This window comes from Oncorhynchus mykiss, chromosome 4 (assembly GCF_057628025.1).
Source record: "Oncorhynchus mykiss isolate SJ-2025 chromosome 4, ASM5762802v1, whole genome shotgun sequence".
In the NCBI taxonomy this organism is placed as follows: domain Eukaryota; kingdom Metazoa; phylum Chordata; class Actinopteri; order Salmoniformes; family Salmonidae; genus Oncorhynchus; species Oncorhynchus mykiss.
Genome location: NC_143025.1, coordinates 2,890,169 through 2,910,860, shown reverse-complemented (window position 1 = coordinate 2,910,860; position 20,692 = coordinate 2,890,169). Strand labels below are relative to the sequence as shown.

Sequence of the window (20,692 nt, the reverse complement as noted above, 5' to 3'; positions counted from 1 at the left end):
AAGACTTTCCACTGAGGCTACTAGTTAAGACGTTCCATTGAGACTACTAGTTAAGACTTTCCACTGAGGCTACTAGTTAAGACTTTCCACTGAGACTACTAGTTAAGACGTTCCATCGAGACTACTAGTTAAGACTTTCCACTGAGACTACTAGTTAAGACTTTCCACTGAGACTACTAGTTAAGACTTTCCACTGAGACTACTAGTTAAGACTTTCCACTGAGAGTTCCATCCTACCTGAGCCCAGGCCTTCCTCCAGCGTTCAGGACTGTGGTTATAATAGTGAGGTGAAAGGTCATAGTGTGTGTTCCATCCTACCTGAGCCCAGGCCTTAAACAAGCGTTCAGGACTGTGGTTATAATAGTGAGGTGAAAGGTCATAGTGTGTGTTCCATCCTACCTGAGCCCAGGCCTTCCTCCAGCGTTCAGGACTGTGGTTATAATAGTGAGGTGAAAGGTCATAGTGTGTGTTCCATCCTACCTGAGCCCAGGCCTTCCTCCAGCGTTCAGGACTGTGGTTATAATAGTGAGGTGAAAGGTCATAGTGTGTGTTCCATCCTACCTGAGCCCAGGCCTTCCTCCAGCGTTCAGGACTGTGGTTATAATAGTGAGGTGAAAGGTCATAGTGTGTGTTCCATCCTACCTGAGCCCAGGCCTTCCTCCAGCGTTCAGGACTGTGGTTATAATAGTGAGGTGAAAGGTCATAGTGTGTGTTCCATCCTACCTGAGCCCAGGCCTTAAACCAGCGTTCAGGACTGTGGTTATAATAGTGAGGTGAAAGGTCATAGTGTGTGTTCCATCCTACCTGAGCCCAGGCCTTAAACCAGCGTTCAGGACTGTGGTTATAATAGTGAGGTGAAAGGTCATAGTGTGTGTTCCATCCTACCTGAGCCCAGGCCTTCCTCCAGCGTTCAGGACTGTGGTTATAATAGTGAGGTGAAAGGTCATAGTGTGTGTTCCATCCTACCTGAGCCCAGGCCTTCCTCCAGCGTTCAGGACTGTGGTTATAATAGTGAGGTGAAAGGTCATAGTGTGTGTTCCATCCTACCTGAGCCCAGGCCTTCCTCCAGCGTTCAGGACTGTGGTTATAATAGAGAGGTGAAAGGTCATAGTGTGTGTTCCATCCTACCTGAGCCCAGGCCTTAAACCAGCGTTCAGGACTGTGGTTATAATAGTGAGGTGAAAGGTCATAGTGTGTGTTCCATCCTACCTGAGCCCAGGCCTTAAACCAGCATTCAGGACTGTGGTTATAATAGTGAGGTGAAAGGTCATAGTGTGTGTTCCATCCTACCTGAGCCCAGGCCTTAAACCAGCGTTCAGGACTGTGGTTATAATAGTGAGGTGAAAGGTCATAGTGTGTGTTCCATCCTACCTGAGCCCAGGCCTTCCTCCAGCGTTCAGGACTGTGGTTATAATAGTGAGGTGAAAGGTCATAGTGTGTGTTCCATCCTACCTGAGCCCAGGCCTTCCTCCAGCGTTCAGGACTGTGGTTATAATAGTGAGGTGAAAGGTCATAGTGTGTGTTCCATCCTACCTGAGCCCAGGCCTTCCTCCAGCGTTCAGGACTGTGGTTATAATAGTGAGGTGAAAGGTCATAGTGTGTGTTCCATCCTACCTGAGCCCAGGCCTTAAACCAGCGTTCAGGACTGTGGTTATAATAGTGAGGTGAAAGGTCATAGTGTGTGTTCCATCCTACCTGAGCCCAGGCCTTCCTCCAGCGTTCAGGACTGTGGTTATAATAGTGAGGTGAAAGGTCATAGTGTGTGTTCCATCCTACCTGAGCCCAGGCCTTCCTCCAGCGTTCAGGACTGTGGTTATAATAGTGAGGTGAAAGGTCATAGTGTGTGTTCCATCCTACCTGAGCCCAGGCCTTCCTCCAGCGTTCAGGACTGTGGTTATAATAGTGAGGTGAAAGGTCATAGTGTGTGTTCCATCCTACCTGAGCCCAGGCCTTCCTCCAGCGTTCAGGACTGTGGTTATAATAGTGAGGTGAAAGGTCATATTGTGTGTTCCATCCTACCTGAGCCCAGGCCTTAAACCAGCGTTCAGGACTGTGGTTATAATAGTGAGGTGAAAGGTCATAGTGTGTGTTCCATCCTACCTGAGCCCAGGCCTTCCTCCAGCGTTCAGGACTGTGGTTATAATAGTGAGGTGAAAGGTCATAGTGTGTGTTCCATCCTACCTGAGCCCAGGCCTTCCTCCAGCGTTCAGGACTGTGGTTATAATAGTGAGGTGAAAGGTCATAGTGTGTGTTCCATCCTACCTGAGCCCAGGCCTTCCTCCAGCGTTCAGGACTGTGGTTATAATAGTGAGGTGAAAGGTCATAGTGTGTGTTCCATCCTACCTGAGCCCAGGCCTTCCTCCAGCGTTCAGGACTGTGGTTATAATAGTGAGGTGAAAGGTCATAGTGTGTGTTCCATCCTACCTGAGCCCAGGCCTTCCTCCAGCGTTCAGGACTGTGGTTATAATAGTGAGGTGAAAGGTCATAGTGTGTGTTCCATCCTACCTGAGCCCAGGCCTTCCTCCAGCGTTCAGGACTGTGGTTATAATAGTGAGGTGAAAGGTCATAGTGTGTGTTCCATCCTACCTGAGCCCAGGCCTTCCTCCAGCGTTCAGGACTGTGGTTATAATAGTGAGGTGAAAGGTCATAGTGTGTGTTCCATCCTACCTGAGCCCAGGCCTTAAACCAGCGTTCAGGACTGTGGTTATAATAGTGAGGTGAAAGGTCATAGTGTGTGTTCCATCCTACCTGAGCCCAGGCCTTAAACCAGCGTTCAGGACTGTGGTTATAATAGTGAGGTGAAAGGTCATAGTGTGTGTTCCATCCTACCTGAGCCCAGGCCTTCCTCCAGCGTTCAGGACTGTGGTTATAATAGTGAGGTGAAAGGTCATAGTGTGTGTTCCATCCTACCTGAGCCCAGGCCTTCCTCCAGCGTTCAGGACTGTGGTTATAATAGTGAGGTGAAAGGTCATAGTGTGTGTTCCATCCTACCTGAGCCCAGGCCTTCCTCCAGCGTTCAGGACTGTGGTTATAATAGTGAGGTGAAAGGTCATAGTGTGTGTTCCATCCTACCTGAGCCCAGGCCTTAAACCAGCGTTCAGGACTGTGGTTATAATAGTGAGGTGAAAGGTCATAGTGTGTGTTCCATCCTACCTGAGCCCAGGCCTTCCTCCAGCGTTCAGGACTGTGGTTATAATAGTGAGGTGAAAGGTCATAGTGTGTGTTCCATCCTACCTGAGCCCAGGCCTTAAACCAGCGTTCAGGACTGTGGTTATAATAGTGAGGTGAAAGGTCATAGTGTGTGTTCCATCCTACCTGAGCCCAGGCCTTCCTCCACCGTTCAGGACTGTGGTTATAATAGTGAGGTGAAAGGTCATAGTGTGTGTTCCATCCTACCTGAGCCCAGGCCTTCCTCCACCGTTCAGGACTGTGGTTATAATAGAGAGGTGAAAGGTCATAGTGTGTGTTCCATCCTACCTGAGCCCAGGCCTTAAACCAGCGTTCAGGACTGTGGTTATAATAGAGAGGTGAAAGGTCATAGTGTGTGTTCCATCCTACCTGAGCCCAGGCCTTAAACCAGCGTTCAGGACTGTGGTTATAATAGTGAGGTGAAAGGTCATAGTGTGTGTTCCATCCTACCTGAGCCCAGGCCTTAAACCAGCGTTCAGGACTGTGGTTATAATAGTGAGGTGAAAGGTCATAGTGTGTGTTCCATCCTACCTGAGCCCAGGCCTTCCTCCACCGTTCAGGACTGTGGTGGCTGTACTCCTGCTGAGCCCAGGTAGAGCAATTCAGGTGAGACACATCGCAGTATGCTGTGCCCCGCCCACCCATCTCAGAGTCCATCTTGAAGAGCCAGCGCCTCACCTCCATGTGGTTTGTCATCAGCTTGGCCAGGGTTTCATGGAGCTGGGGAGAGAGGAAGAGAGGGGGAGAGAGGAGAGAGAGAGGGGGAGAGAGGAGAGAGAGAGTACAGTATGTTTGCCATACCAATACAGTATGTTTCCCATACCAATACAGTATGTTTCCCATACCAATACAGCATACCAATACACTATGTTTCCCATACCAATACACTATGTTTCCCATACCAATACAGTATGTTTCCCATACCAATACAGCATACCAATACAGTATGTTTCCCATACCAATACAGTATGTTTCCCATACCAATACAGCATACCAATACACTATGTTTCCCATACCAATACAGTATGTTTCCCATACCAATACAATATGTTTCCCATACCAATACACTATGTTTCCCATACCAATACACTATGTTTCCCATACCAATACAGTATGTTTCCCATACCAATACACTATGTTTCCCATACCAATACAGTATGTTTCCCATACCAATACAGTATGTTTCCCATACCAATACAGTATGTTTCCCATACCAATACACTATGTTTCCCATACCAATACAGTATGTTTCCCATACCAATACAGTATGTTTCCCATACCAATACACTATGTTTCCCATACCAATACACTATGTTTCCCATACCAATACACTATGTTTCCCATACCAATACAGTATGTTTCCCATACCAATACAGTATGTTTCCCATACCAATACAGTATGTTTCCCATACCAATACAGTATGTTTCCCATACCAATACAATATGTTTCCCATACCAATACAGTATGTTTCCCATACCAATACAGTATGTTTCCCATACCAATACAGTATGTTTCCCATACCAATACAATATGTTTCCCATACCAATACAGTATGTTTCCCATACCAATACAGTATGTTTCCCATACCAATACAGTATGTTTCCCATACTAATACACTGTTTCCCATACCAATACAATATGTTTCCCATACCAATACAGTATGTTTCCCATACAAATACACTGTTTCCCATACCAATACAATATGTTTCCCATACCAATACAGTATGTTTCCCATACTAATATACTGTTTCCCATACCAATACAGTATGTTTCCCATACCAATACAATATGTTTCCCATACCAATACAGTATGTTTCCCATACCAATACAGTATGTTTCCCATACCAATACAGTATGTTTCCCATACTAATACACTGTTTCCCATACCAATACAATATGTTTCCCATACCAATACAGTATGTTTCCCATACCAATACAATATGTTTCCCATACCAATACAGTATGTTTCCCATACCAATACAGTATGTTTCCCATACCAATACAGCATACCAATACACTATGTTTCCCATACCAATACAGTATGTTTCCCATACCAATACACTATGTTTCCCATACCAATACACTATGTTTCCCATACCAATACACTATGTTTCCCATACCAATACACTATGTTTCCCATACTAATACACTATGTTTCCCATACCAATACACTATGTTTCCCATACCAATACAGTATGTTTCCCATACCAATACAATATGTTTCCCATACCAATACAGTATGTTTCCCATACCAATACACTATGTTTCCCATACCAATACACTATGTTTCCCATACCAATACACTATGTTTCCCATACCAATACACTATGTTTCCCATACCAATACACTATGTTTCCCATACCAATACACTATGTTTCCCATACCAATACACTATGTTTCCCATACCAATACACTATGTTTCCCATACCAATACACTATGTTTCCCATACTAATACACTATGTTTCCCATACCAATACACTATGTTTCCCATACCAATACACTATGTTTCCCATACCAATACAGTATGTTTCCCATACCAATACAATATGTTTCCCATACCAATACAGTATGTTTCCCATACTAATACACTATGTTTCCCATACCAATACACTATGTTTCCCATACCAATACAATATATTTCCCATACCAATACAGTATGTTTCCCATACCAATACTGCATGTTTCCCATACCAATACAGCATACCAATACAGCATGTTTCCCATACCAATACAGTATGTTTCCCATACCAATACAATATGTTTCCCATACCAATACAGAATGTTTCCCATACCAATACACTATGTTTCCCATACCAATACAGCATGTTTCCCATACCAATACAGAATGTTTCCCATACCAATACACTATGTTTCCCATACCAATACACTATGTTTCCCATACTAATACAGTATGTTTCCCATACCAATACAGTATGTTTCCCATACCAATACAGTATGTTTCCCATACCAATACAATATGTTTCCCATACCAATACACTATGTTTCCCATACCAATACAGTATGTTTCCCATACCAATACACTATGTTTCCCATACCAATACAATATGTTTCCCATACCAATACAGTATGTTTCCCATACCAATACAATATGTTTCCCATACCAATACACTATGTTTCCCATACCAATACAGTATGTTTCCCATACCAATACAGAATGTTTCCCATACCAATACAGCATGTTTCCCATACCAATACAGAATGTTTCCCATACCAATACAATATGTTTCCCATACCAATACAGAATGTTTCCCATACCAATACACTATGTTTCCCATACCAATACAGCATGTTTCCCATACCAATACAGCATGTTTCCCATACCAATACAGTATGTTTCCCATACCAATACAATATGTTTCCCATACCAATACAGAATGTTTCCCATACCAATACACTATGTTTCCCATACCAATACAGCATGTTTCCCATACCAATACAGAATGTTTCCCATACCAATAAAGCCATCTGAATTTAATTAAATATTGATAGAGAGATTGATTGATAGAGAGAAGAAGAAGAATACCTGTTGAATTGATAGAGAGAAGAAGAAGAATACCTGTTGTAAGGAGTATATGTCCCACTGTCCTGGGGGCACGTTGACCCCTGCGCCAGTAAAGATCCTCCTGCCTCCAGACTTGGTGCTGTAGAGCCGGGCCACAGCAGGTTCTGGCCCCAGCAGGGGTACCCCCAGCTCATCGGCCACCGCCAGGTCATCTACGTGGGCCACACCACCCACCATGTAGGCCTGCTGACCCTGGATCAGGTTACGGATCCGTCGTAGGGTTCGAGGGCTGTACTTCAACAGCGTGGACAGACACATGTTGTGAGTCTAGATGGAGCCGAGAGGAAGATAAAACATATAGTACACCCCTCTGAGTACTTCTTCCTAACCTCTCTAGGCTACCGGTCAACCCAGACAGGTACATGCAGGGATGGAATTGAAGGATTATGGGTACTGGCTAACCTGAGCCAGGCTAGTAGGTTGTGGTTTCTACTTACAGGCCCTTCCCAACAATGCAAAGAGAGAAGGAAAAAAATGACTAACTACAGGATTTAACAGTCTTATGGTTAAGCTAAGAAGAAGCCTGTGGTGGTCCCCCAGCCCCTTCTCCCCCTAACAGAACAGAGGAAGTAGAGGAAGTAGATAACTGTGGTGGTCCCCCAGCCCCTTCTCCCCCTAACAGAACAGAGGAAGTAGAGGAAGTAGATAACTGTGGTGGTCCCCCAGCCCCTTCTCCCCCTAACAGAACAGAGGAAGAAGAGGAAGTAGATAACTGTGGTGGTCCCCCAGCCCCCCCCCCCCCTAACTGAACAGAGGAAGTAGAGGAAGTAGATAACTGTGGTGGTCCCTCACCCCCCCCCCCCCCCCCCTAACAGAACAGAGGAAGTAGAGGAAGTAGATAACTGTGGTGGTCCCCCAGCCCCTTCTCCTCCTAACAGAACAGAGGAAGTAGAGGAAGTAGATAACTGTGGTGGTCCCCCAGCCCCCCCCCCCCCCTAACAAGACAGAGGAGGTAGAGGAAGTAGATAACTGTGGTGGTCCCCCAGCCCCCCAGCCCCCCCCCCCCCCCCTAACTGAACAGAGGAAGTAGAAGAAGTAGATAACTGTGGTGGTCCCCCAGCCCCCCAGCCCCCCCCCTAACTGAACAGAGGAAGTAGAAGAAGTAGATAACTGTGGTGGTCCCCCCCTAACAGAACAGAGGAAGTAGAGGAAGTAGATAACTGTGGTGGTCCCCCAGCCCCCCCCCCCCCCTAACAGAACAGAGGAAGTAGAGGAAGTAGATAACTGTGGTGGTCCCTCAGCCCCCCCCCCCCCCCCCTAACGGAACAGAGGAAGTAGATAACTGTGGTGGTCCCCCAGCCCCCCCCCCCTAACTGAACAGAGGAAGTAGAAGAAGTAGATAACTGTGGTGGTCCCCCAGCCCCCCAGCCCCCCAGCCCCCCCCCCCTAACTGAACAGAGGAAGTAGAAGAAGTAGATAACTGTGGTGGTCCCCCAGCCCCTTCTCCTCCTAACTGAACAGAGGAAGTAGAGGAAGTAGATAACTGTGGTGGTCCCCCAGCCCCCCCCCCCCCCCCTAACTGAACAGAGGAAGTAGAGGAAGTAGATAACTGTGGTGGTCCCCCAGCCCCTTCTCCTCCTAACAGAACAGAGGAAGTAGAGGAAGTAGATAACTGTGGTGGTCCCCCAGCCCCTTCTCCTCCTAACAGAACAGAGGAAGTAGAGGAAGTAGATAACTGTGGTGGTCCCCCAGCCCCTTCTCCTCCTAACTGAACAGAGGAAGTAGAGGAAGTAGATAACTGTGGTGGTCCCTCAGCCCCTTCTCCTCCTAACATTGTAACATCAGTGATGATTAGCAGTATCAATTAAGTCAGTTTGAATTAACCTTTAAACCAAGAACAGCAATTCAAAAATTCCCATTAAAAATCTACTTTAATTATTCATTGGACAGAACTAGTAGAATGAGGAAACCCTGAAATAATACTGTTCAATTAATTATGAATACATTAGTATCCGTTCAGTATAATATGTTTACCTTATTTATTATCCTAAATGTCTTCATATGAAACTCATTACAAGGTAATAGAAATGCCCGATGCAGATTAATAAAATGGAACTGTTTTTCAGAGTGCACAGTACAGCGAATCCTCCTTTTCTCCTCCCGGGTCAGACCAAACTTCACCTCCTCTGGCACCCCCTAGGGGAGCATATTCAAACTGCACTTTTCAACTCCACACACAAAGGGGAACGTTGCTCTCTCTCTCTCTCTCTCTCTCTGTCAACATCCGTGCTTCTACACCTGCATTGCTTGCTGTTTGGGGTTTTAGGCTGGGTTTATGTACAGCACTTTGAGATATCAGCTGATGTACGAAGGGCTATATAAATACATTTGATTTGATTTTGATTTGGTTTGAGAATACATTCTTCTGGTCTTTAAATAAAATCTCTGATGTAAGTTTACTTCTATAGGGACTGCACTACTTATTGAATTCAATACATGTCAAAATAAGCAAGAAAAGACAGGGTTTTTATATTGTCTTTATTTAACTAGACGAGTCAGCTAAGAACAAATTATTATTTACAATGACGGCCCACCCCTGATTCACCATCCTGACCGCTGCCTGATTCACCTGATTCACCATCCTGACCGCTGCCTGATTCACCATCCTGACTGCTGCCTGATTCACCATCCTGACCGCTGCCTGATTCACCTTCCTGAACGCTGCCTGATTCACCATCCTGACCGCTGCCTGATTCACCTGATTCACCATCCTGACCGCTGCCTGATTCACCATCCTGACCGCTGCCTGATTCACCATCCTGACCGCTGCCTGATTCACCATCCTGACCGCTGCCTGATTCACCATCCTGACCGCTGCCTGATTCACCTGATTCACCATCCTGAACGCTGCCTGATTCACCATCCTGACCGCTGCCTGATTCACCTTCCTGACCGCTGCCTGATTCACCTTCCTGACCGCTGCCTGATTCACCTGATTCACCATCCTGACCGCTGCCTGATTCACCATCCTGACCGCTGCCTGATTCACCATCCTGACCGCTGCCTGATTCACCTTCCTGAACGCTGCCTGATTCACCTTCCTGACCTCTGCCTGATTCACCTGATTCACCATAATGACCACTGCCTGATTCACCTGATTCACCATCCTGACCGCTGCCTGATTCACCTTCCTGACCGCTGCCTGATTCACCTGATTCACCATCCTGACCGCTGCCTGATTCACCATCCTGACCGCTGCCTGATTCACCTTCCTGAACGCTGCCTGATTCACCTTCCTGACCTCTGCCTGATTCACCTGATTCACCATAATGACCACTGCCTGATTCACCTGATTCACCATCCTGACCGCTGCCTGATTCACCTTCCTGACCTCTGCTTGATTCACCTGAGTCACCATAATGACCACTGCCTGATTCACCATCCTGACCGCTGCCTGATTCACCATCCTGACCGCTGCCTGATTCACCTTCCTGACCGCTGCCTGATTCACCTGATTCACCATCCTGACCGCTGCCTGATTCACCATCCTGACCGCTGCCTGATTCACCTTCCTGACCGCTGCCTGATTCACCTTCCTGACCGCTGCCTGATTCACCTTCCTGACCGCTGCCTGATTCACCTGATTCCCCATAATGACCACTGCCTGATTCACCTGATTCACCATAATGACCGCTGCCTGATTCACCTGAGTCACCATAATGACCGCTGCCTGATTCACCATAATGACCGCTGCTTGATTCACCTGAGTCACCATAATGACCGCTGCCTGATTCACCATAATGACCGCTGCTTGATTCACCTGATTCACCATAATGACCACTGCCTGATTCCCCATAATGACCGCTGCTTGATTCACCTGATTCCCCATAATGACCGCTGCTTGATTCACCTGATTCCCCATAATGACCGCTGCTTGATTCACCTGATTCCCCATAATGACCGCTGCTTGATTCACCTGATTCCCCATAATGACCGCTGCTTGATTCACCTGATTCACCATAATGACCGCTGCTTGATTCACCTGATTCACCATAATGACCGCTGCCTGATTCACCATAATGACCGCTGCCTGATTCACCATAATGACCGCTGCCTGATTCACCATAATGACCGCTGCCTGATTCACCTGAGTCACCATAATGACCACTGCCTGATTCCCCATAATGACCACTGCCTGATTCACCATCCTGACCGCTGCCTGATTCACCTGATTCACCATCCTGACCGCTGCCTGATTCACCATCCTGACCGCTGCCTGATTCACCATAATGACCGCTGCCTGATTCACCATCCTGACCGCTGCCTGATTCACCTGATTCACCATCCTGACCGCTGCCTGATTCACCATCCTGACCGCTGCCTGATTCACCATAATGACCGCTGCCTGATTCACCTGAGTCACCATAATGACCACTGCCTGATTCCCCATAATGACCGCTGCCTGATTCACCTGAGTCACCATAATGACCACTGCCTGATTCCCCATAATGACCACTGCCTGATTCACCATAATGACCGCTGCCTGATTCACCTGAGTCACCATAATGACCACTGCCTGATTCCCCATAATGACCGCTGCCTGATTCACCTGATTCACCATCCTGACCGCTGCCTGATTCACCATAATGACCACTGCCTGATTCACCTGATTCACCATAATGACCACTGCCTGATTCACCATCCTGACCGCTGCCTGATTCACCATAATGACCGCTGCCTGATTCACCATAATGACCACTGCCTGATTCACCATAATGACCGCTGCTTGATTCACCTGATTCACCATAATGACCGCTGCCTGATTCACCATAATGACCGCTGCTTGATTCACCTGATTCACCATAATGACCGCTGCCTGATTCACCATAATGACCGCTGCTTGATTCACCTGATTCACCATAATGACCACTGCCTGATTCACCATAATGACCACTGCCTGATTCACCATAATGACCGCTGCTTGATTCACCTGATTCACCATAATGACCGCTGCTTGATTCACCTGATTCACCATAATGACCGCTGCCTGATTCACCTGATTCACCATAATGACCGCTGCCTGATTCACCATAATGACCGCTGCTTGATTCACCTGATTCACCATAATGACCACTGCCTGATTCACCATAATGACCGCTGCTTGATTCACCATAATGACCACTGCCTGATTCACCTGATTCACCATAATGACCGCTGCTTGATTCACCTGATTCACCATAATGACCACTGCCTGATTCACCATCCTGACCGCTGCCTGATTCACCATAATGACCGCTGCTTGATTCACCTGATTCACCATAATGACCGCTGCCTGATTCACCTGATTCACCATAATGACCGCTGCCTGATTCACCATAATGACCGCTGCTTGATTCACCTGATTCACCATAATGACCGCTGCCTGATTCACCTGATTCACCATAATGACCGCTACCTGATTCACCTGATTCACCATAATGACCGCTGCCTGATTCACCATAATGACCGCTGCTTGATTCACCTGAGTCACCATCCTGACCGCTGCCTGATTCACCATAATGACCGCTACCTGAATGTAAGCTGGCGAGGATCAGGATGGTCGTGCCAGGCTACCCCTATTCTATTATTGCTGAAATCTCTTCGCTACGTTAGTAAATGTAGTCTGTGTTTTAAATGTAACTGTGATGTGTTCTCCTTCTTACCGGAAAGTCTTCCAGAGCGTCAGGCGTGAGGATGGTGAAGCGTTTGGTGCAGGAGGCCTGGGTTGTCCTGGCCCCTCCTCCCCATCCTGGGTCTACCGTGGCCTCCTGGAGTCCTCCCTGGCCTCTCTGTTGCAAAGCCAGCAGTCTGGTGTAATACTGGGACAGGTCGTCTCCCAGACGCACAGGAGACACATAGATCACCTCCACGTTGTCATCTACACACAGAGACACACAGATCACCTCCACGTTCTCATCTACACACAGAGACACACATAGACACACAGATCACCTCCACGTTCTCATCTACACACAGAGACACACAGAGACACACAGATCACCTCCACGTTCTCATCTACACACAGACACACAGAGACACACAGAGACACATAGATCACCTCCACGTTCTCATCTACACACAGAGACACACAGAGACACACAGATCACCTCCACGTTCTCATCTACACACAGACACACAGAGACACACAGATCACCTCCACGTTCTCATCTACACACAGACACACAGAGACACACAGATCACCTCCACGTTCTCATCTACACACAGACACACAGAGACACACAGAGACACACAGATCACCTCCACGTTGTCATCTACACACAGAGACACACAGATCACCTCCACGTTGTCATCTACACACAGAGACACACAGATCACCTCCACGTTGAATACGTATTGACATTTCAGCTTGTTTCATTTACCCTAAAGTTGTAGCTAGCTAGCTCTAGCTAATCTGACATAAACAGTTTGCTAGGCTTGTTTCATTTACCCTAAAGTTGTAGCTAGCTAGCTCTAGCTAATCAGAAATAAACAGTTTGCTAGGCTTGTTTCATTTTCCCTAAAGTTGTAGCTAGCTAGCTCTAGCTAATCAGAAATAAACAGTTTGCTAGGCTTGTTTCATTTACCCTAAAGTTGTAGCTAGCTAGCTCTAGCTAATCAGAAATAAACAGTTTGCTAGGCTTGTTTCATTTTCCCTAAAGTTGTAGCTAGCTAGCTCTAGCTAATCTGAAATAAACAGTTTGCTAGGCTTGTTTCATTTTCCCTAAAGTTGTAGCTAGCTAGCTCTAGCTAATCTGACATAAACAGTTTGCTAGGCTTGTTTCATTTTCCCTAAAGTTGTAGCTAGCTAGCTCTAGCTAATCTGACATAAACAGTTTGCTAGGCTTGTTTCAGTTATCCTAAAGTTGTAGCTAGCTAGCTCTAGCTAATCTGACATAAACAGTTTGCTAGGCTTGTTTCATTTACCCTAATGTTGTAGCTAGCTAGCTCTAGCTAATCTGACATAAACAGTTTGCTAGGCTTGTTTCATTTACCCTAAAGTTGTAGCTAGCTAGCTCTAGCTAATCTGAAATAAACAGTTTGCTAGGCTTGTTTCATTTACCCTAATGTTGTAGCTAGCTAGCTCTAGCTAATCTGACATAAACAGTTTTCTAGGCTTGTTTCATTTACCCTAAAGTTGTAGCTAGCTAGCTCTAGCTAATCTGAAATAAACAGTTTGCTAGGCTTGTTTCATTGACCCTAAAGTTGTAGCTAGACATGCTGCCCCCTACATGAAGAGGGACTGTTATCAGAAATCAGTCGGAAGATCAACATGTTTCACAGCACTGCACAGCAGCAGCTGGCGGGAGGCTACTGCCGATACTGACTCGCTGGAGTCGCGGCAAACAGCAGCTGGAGGGAGGCTACTGCCGATACTGACTCGCTGGAGTCACGGCAAACAGCAGCTGGAGGGAGGCTACTGCCGATACTGACTCGCTGGAGTCGCGACTAACAGCAGCTGGAGGGAGGCTACTGCCGATACTGACTCGCGGGAGTCGCGGCTAACAGCAGCTGGCGGGAGGCTACTGCCGATACTGACTCGCTGGAGTCGCGGCTAACAGCAGCTGGAGGGAGGCTACTGCCGATACTGACTCTCTGGAGTCGCGGCTAACAGCAGCTGGAGGGAGGCTACTGCCGATACTGACTCGCTGGAGTCGCGGCTAACATCAGCTGGAGGGAGGCTACTGCCGATACTGACTCGCTGGAGTCGCAGCTAACATCAGCTGGAGGGAGGCTACTGCCGATACTGACTCGCTGGAGTCGCGGCAAACAGCAGCTGGAGGGAGGCTACTGCCGATACTGACTCGCTGGAGTCGCGGCAAACAGCAGCTGGAGGGAGGCTACTGCCGATACTGACTCGCTGGAGTCGCAGCTAACAGCAGCTGCTTGAGCTAGCTAGGTAACGTAAACTCACTCACTTTTGTACATCGCGTCGGGTCCGTACAATTGACCTTATTTTTTTGCGCCCCAAAAACGTACTACTTCCAGATCAACTGTAACATCAATACCAAATGTAAAGCACGATTTCTCCCCTTTACAGCAGACTCAATGACGAGACCTTCACGATGCCCGTCTCTGCATGATTCAAGAAGGCAATGAGCTCCGGCTGGGCTTTTTTTTTTTAAATGGCGGGTGGGAAGCGAAGGCTACGAAGTGATCGTGAAAGGAGGGTAAAATAGGTTTTTTTCACCCGATTTGTCCCAACTAATCCATTTTAAAATGTAAACAAAACATAAAGACTTTATGTAATGTCTCATCACATACCCGTTTGAAGGTTTGTGGCGAATTTGAAGAGGGGTTTAGGGCTGCGCTAACGTTAGCCTCACAACTGAACTGTTCCGGCTTTTGAGTGTCATGACGGCTCGCACTAATGACACGCAAAAAAACAAAATGCAATTGGCACCCTAGTCATGAAATATTAGTTTAACATCAGCAATAATTATATTAATTTAGACAAAAATCATGAATAATGAAGTTTTTTTTCACAAGTGTGTATGGTTAAGCGTGATTTTAATCTGCGAGGGAAGGGCTACCCCTGGTGGAAAGAGGCTGTACGTTACGCAGCGACGCGTCTTCAGTCTTCCTCATCGAAGAATGTTATTATTTACAGATGGATCGTTTCAGCTTTGTTTCATTCAGACTGTTTTCAGGCGATGGACAACGCAGTCCCAAAGATGGTGCTGTAACGCTGTGTTACGGTACTGGGGGGGGGGGGGGGTCTGTGAATATCTGACTGCCCCAGCAGCTCTTACCGTACCTCTGACATCACACAGTCGTCCCATCTGGATGTTCTGCAGGACGTCAAAACCCTTCAGGCTGAAACGCTGCAGCTGGGAGTAACCTGACAGATGACACACATAGAACACAGAATACAGGGTTAGAACACGGGGAACCTAACACATAGAACACAGAATACAGGGTTAGAACACAGGGGAACCTAACACATAGAACACAGAATACAGCGTTAGAACAAAGGGGAACCTAACACATAGAACACAGAATACAGGGTTAGAATACGGGGAACCTAACACATAGAACACAGAATAGAGGGTTAAACATGGGGAACCTAACACATAGAACACAGAATACAGGATTAGAATACAGGGAACCTAACACATAGAACACAGAATACAGGGTTAGAACACGGGGAACCTAACACATAGAACACAGAATACAGGGTTAGAACACGGGGAACCTAACACATAGAACACAGAATACAGGGTTAGAACACAGGGAACCTAACACATAGAACACAGAATACAGTGTTAAACATGGGGAACCTAACACATAGAACACAGAATACAGGGTTACCACGTAACCCAGTCTACCATACACAGAACACAGGGTTACAACCTAACCCAGTCTGCCATACACAGAACACAGAACACAGGGTTACCACCTAACCCAGTCTGCCATACACAGAACACAGAACACAGGGTTACAACCTAACCCAGTCTACCATACACAGAACAGAGTTACAAGCTAACCCAGTCTGCCATACACAGAACACAGAACACAGGGTTACAACCTAACCCAGTCTGACATAGACAGAACACAGGGTTACAACCTAACCCAGTCTGCCATACACAGAACACAGGGTTACAACCTAACCCAGTCTGCCATACACAGAACACAGGGTTACCACCTAACCCAGTCTGCCAAACACAGAACACAGAACACAGGGTTACCACCTAACCCAGTCTGCCATTCACAGAACACAGGGTTACCACCTAACCCAGTCTGCCATACACAGACCACAGAACACAGGGTTACCACCTAACCCAGTCTGCCATACACAGAACACAGAACACAGGGTTACCACCTAACCCAGTCTGCCATACACAGAACACAGAACACAGGGTTACAACCTAACCCAGTCTACCATACACAGAACACAGAGTTACAACCTAACCCAGTCTGCCATACACAGAACACAGAACACAGGGTTACAACCTAACCCAGTCTGCCATAGACAGAACACAGGGTTACCACCTAACCCAGTCTGCCATACACAGAACACAGGGTTACAACCTAACCCAGTCTGCCATACACAGAACACAGAACACAGGGTTACCACCTAACCCAGTCTGCCATACACAGAACACAGGGTTACCACCTAACCCAGTCTGCCAAACACAGAACACAGGGTTACCACCTAACCCAGTCTGCCATACACAGAACACAGAACACAGGGTTACCGCCTAACCCAGTCTGCCATTCACAGAACACAGGGTTACCACCTAACCCAGTCTGCCATACACAGACCACAGAACACAGGGTTACCACCTAACCCAGTCTGCCATACACAGAACACAGAACACAGGGTTACCACCTAACCCAGTCTGCCATACACAGAACACAGGGTCACCACCTAACCCAGTCTGCCAAACACAGAACACAGGGTTACCACCTAACCCAGTCTGCCAAACACAGAACACAGAACACAGGGTTACCACCTAACCCAGTCTGCCATACACAGAACACAGAACACAGGGTTACCGCCTAACCCAGTCTGCCATTCACAGAACACAGGGTTACCACCTAACCCAGTCTGCCATACACAGACCACAGAACACAGGGTTACCACCTAACCCAGTCTGCCATACACAGAACACAGAACACAGGGTTACCACCTAACCCAGTCTGCCAAACACAGAACACAGGGTTACCACCTAACCCAGTCTGCCAAACACAGAACACAGAACACAGGGTTACAACCTAACCCAGTCTGCCAAACACAGAACACAGGGTTACCACCTAACCCAGTCTGCCAAACACAGAACACAGAACACAGGAAATAAAACCAGACAAAGACACAGCATTGTGATACTGTGCAGAGGACTTCCCTGTGGGTCTGTCTGCTGGTCTGTCTGGCTGACCTACCAGTGCAGTGAGAGAGAGAGAGAGACAATCCTCCGATGGATCGAGGTAATTAAATTAAATGATTGGCTTCCTGCTAATTAACAACAATGGGGTTCAACTCGCTAATTATCTTCTACGAGCTCAACACAGCAGCACACACACGCGCTAACACACACACACACACACACACACACACACACACACCCATAAAACATTCCATCTGTTTGTAATTAGCTCTAATAATCATTTGAGACAATAGTTTATTGAGGGTTGACAAGCACACGCCTGATCGCAATTGAAACTCATAGTTCTGTGTGTTGCCTTTCCTCGTTCAGACTAATAAAATAAAACAAGAGACCCTCTAAAAGACCCACGACGGAAACCGTAGAAACAAGATTCCTGTAGTTCATTTCCTGTAAATTATCAGGGGGGGACAAAACACATCCCGGTTAATGGCCTATTCATTAGCTTTAACTCCACATTCCTAAATGAAATGGCAATAGAGGTGAGAGCTTTCTGTTCAGTTCCCTCCTTCTCCGGCGTTCAGAATCTCACGTCTCCTCGTGGTTTTCCTGCAGAGACCACAGACCCATTTCAAGCTGTACCAGTACCAGTACCAGTACCAGTACCAGTCAGGTGTAGCTGCAGACAGAGCTGTCCGCAGACACCTGTACAGAGACACCTGTGTGAGGGAGACCTACCTAATGATGGGATGTGTCTGTGTGAGGGAGACCTACCTAATGATGGGATGTGTCTGTGTGAGGGAGACCTACCTAATGAAGGGATGTGTCTGTGTGAGGGAGACCTACCTAATGATGGGATGTGTCTGTGTGAGGGAGACCTACCTACCTAAGGATAAGATGTGTCTGTGTGAGGGAGACCTACCTAATGATGAGATGTGTCTGTGTGAGGGAGACCTACCTACCTAATGATGGGACGTGTCTGTGTGAGAGAGACCTACCTAATGATGGGACGTGTCTGTGTGAGAGATACCTACCTAATGATGGGACGTGTCTGTGTGAGAGATACCTACCTAATGATGGGACGTGTCTGTGTGAGAGATACCTACCTAATGATGGGACGTGTCTGTGTGAGAGATACCTACCTAATGATGGGACGTGTCTGTGTGAGAGATACCTACCTAATGATGGGACGTGTCTGTGTGAGAGATACCTACCTAATGATGGGATGTGTATGATGGTCCTTCTGGAAGCCTGGATGTGTTTCCAGTTGGCTGACAGATACTGGAGGAGGACAAGAGGAACATAGATTGGTGATGCGACTGTCCTGGAGACACACACACACACACACACACACACACACACACACACACAGGTACATGAAGATGTTACAACCAAGACGACAGGTGTCATGACTGACCACGAGAATCCAAATAGGTCAGATCTATTTTGCAATGAATAACTTCAATCAGACCCCATTTTTACCGTAGAGGGGGAAGGAAATGACTAGTGGAGATTAACAACTCACGTCCTGTTGTAAATCAAGGGAAAAATCCAGGCCCGTGCTCTCTAAATTCACCAAAGGAATGTGCTTTGTCTCAACAGACCTTTTTGCCCACTGAAACTCTTAACACGTTTCAAAACGCAAACACTGGAGCAATATTTCTAACGTAGAACGCGGGGAATGGTCAGAGGCGATCATTTTGTTTGTTATTTTGTGATGTCATTAAAAATGTTATGAAGGAAATACTGTAAATTGGAAAGTATACCTATTATATGGATGATGGTTTCCATACTATGGGTAATATGGAAAACAATTAAAGTTTTTTTTGTTAAAAGTGGGAAACAATTTATAGAAGATAATTGTTTTCCATAACTTTCAGTGAGTAATCACCGCCCCCAGAGTGAGATCAGGGTTAGGGTTAGATCGGGGAGCGTGCATGCCTGCTGGAACCGCCCCTTTCGTGGGTTACGAAGTGATCACATTAGACCAGAAAATCGTGAAGCTGCAGCTGTGCGTTTAAAATCGTTTGAACTTTTAACCTCAACACGAGGTGGAGATGATAAACTCACCTCCCGGACAATCACTGGTACGGCTGATTGGCTGTCCTAAGTAAAGTATCTTCGAAAGCACATTTAAGTAGGACCACCCTGTTACTCTGCTCGAACCATTGTATTACGATACTCTCATCATCCCATTGGGGAACCATCGATATGGTTGGCTAGCCTATCTTCAAAGAAGCATCTTCAAGAGCGAATGGAAGGAAAATGAACTCTGTAGTTCTGTTCAGGACAACACGACAAGTCACCGGATACCGAACAACTATGAACAAGGACAACAGTAGAAGAGTTGTTGGAACCATTTCAGACAATCAGAGCCTTACAAGCGTGCCGTAAAAAGGCTGCCCCATTCACTGAGAGATCCCCAGCGAACCCAGGCATTTCACGTAAACACATATATGATTTCTTGCTCAAAGCGGGCGGCGGATCGTGTGCAAAGTTAATGGTCATTGTAGGTGAGAGTAGTTTCTGAATGTGGCAATGTTAAGTGTCTCTGTCCCTCTCTCTCTCTCTCTCTCGCTCTTCTTTAACAAGTGTCCATTTTGTTGTCAATCCGCTAGGGATCTGTTTTCAACGGATTAAGTTGACAACCTGGAATTCAAATAGATTTTTGGGGGGTTTGTATCATTTCATTTACACAACATGCTTACCACTTTGAAGATGCAAAATATGTTTTATTGTGAAACAAACAAGAAATAAGACAAAAAACAAACAGAGAACTTGAACGTGCATAACTATTCACCTCCCCAAGTCAATACTTTGTAGAGCCACATTTTGCAGCAATTACAGCTGCAAGTATCTTGGCGTATGTCTCTACAAGCTTGGCACATCTAGCCACTGGGATTTTGCCCATTCTTCAAGGAAAAACTGCTCCAGCTCCATCAAGTTGGATTGGTTCTGCTGGTGTACAGCAATCTTTAAGTCATACCACAGATTCTCAATAGGATTGAGGTCTGGGCTTTGACTAGGCCATTCCAAGACATTTACATGTTTCCCCTTAAACCACTCGAATGTTGCTTTAGCAGTATAGGGTCATTGTCCTGCTGGAAGGTGAACCT

General features: G+C 46.6%; 1 protein-coding gene across 1 annotated transcript in view; it reads right to left on the bottom strand.

Annotated features, from left to right (window-relative positions):
- iqch (IQ motif containing H) overlaps positions 1-20,692 on the bottom strand; it is a 102,299-nt gene that overhangs the window by 57,557 nt on the left and 24,050 nt on the right. The window contains exons 11-15 of the mRNA XM_090230832.1: positions 18,791-18,857; positions 15,509-15,592; positions 12,417-12,631; positions 6,769-7,041; positions 3,721-3,909 (exon numbers count right to left, since the gene is read on the bottom strand). Coding sequence (XP_090086958.1) covers positions 3,721-3,909; positions 6,769-7,041; positions 12,417-12,631; positions 15,509-15,592; positions 18,791-18,857 — 828 coding nt within the window. The remainder of the gene's footprint in view (positions 1-3,720; positions 3,910-6,768; positions 7,042-12,416; positions 12,632-15,508; positions 15,593-18,790; positions 18,858-20,692) is intronic.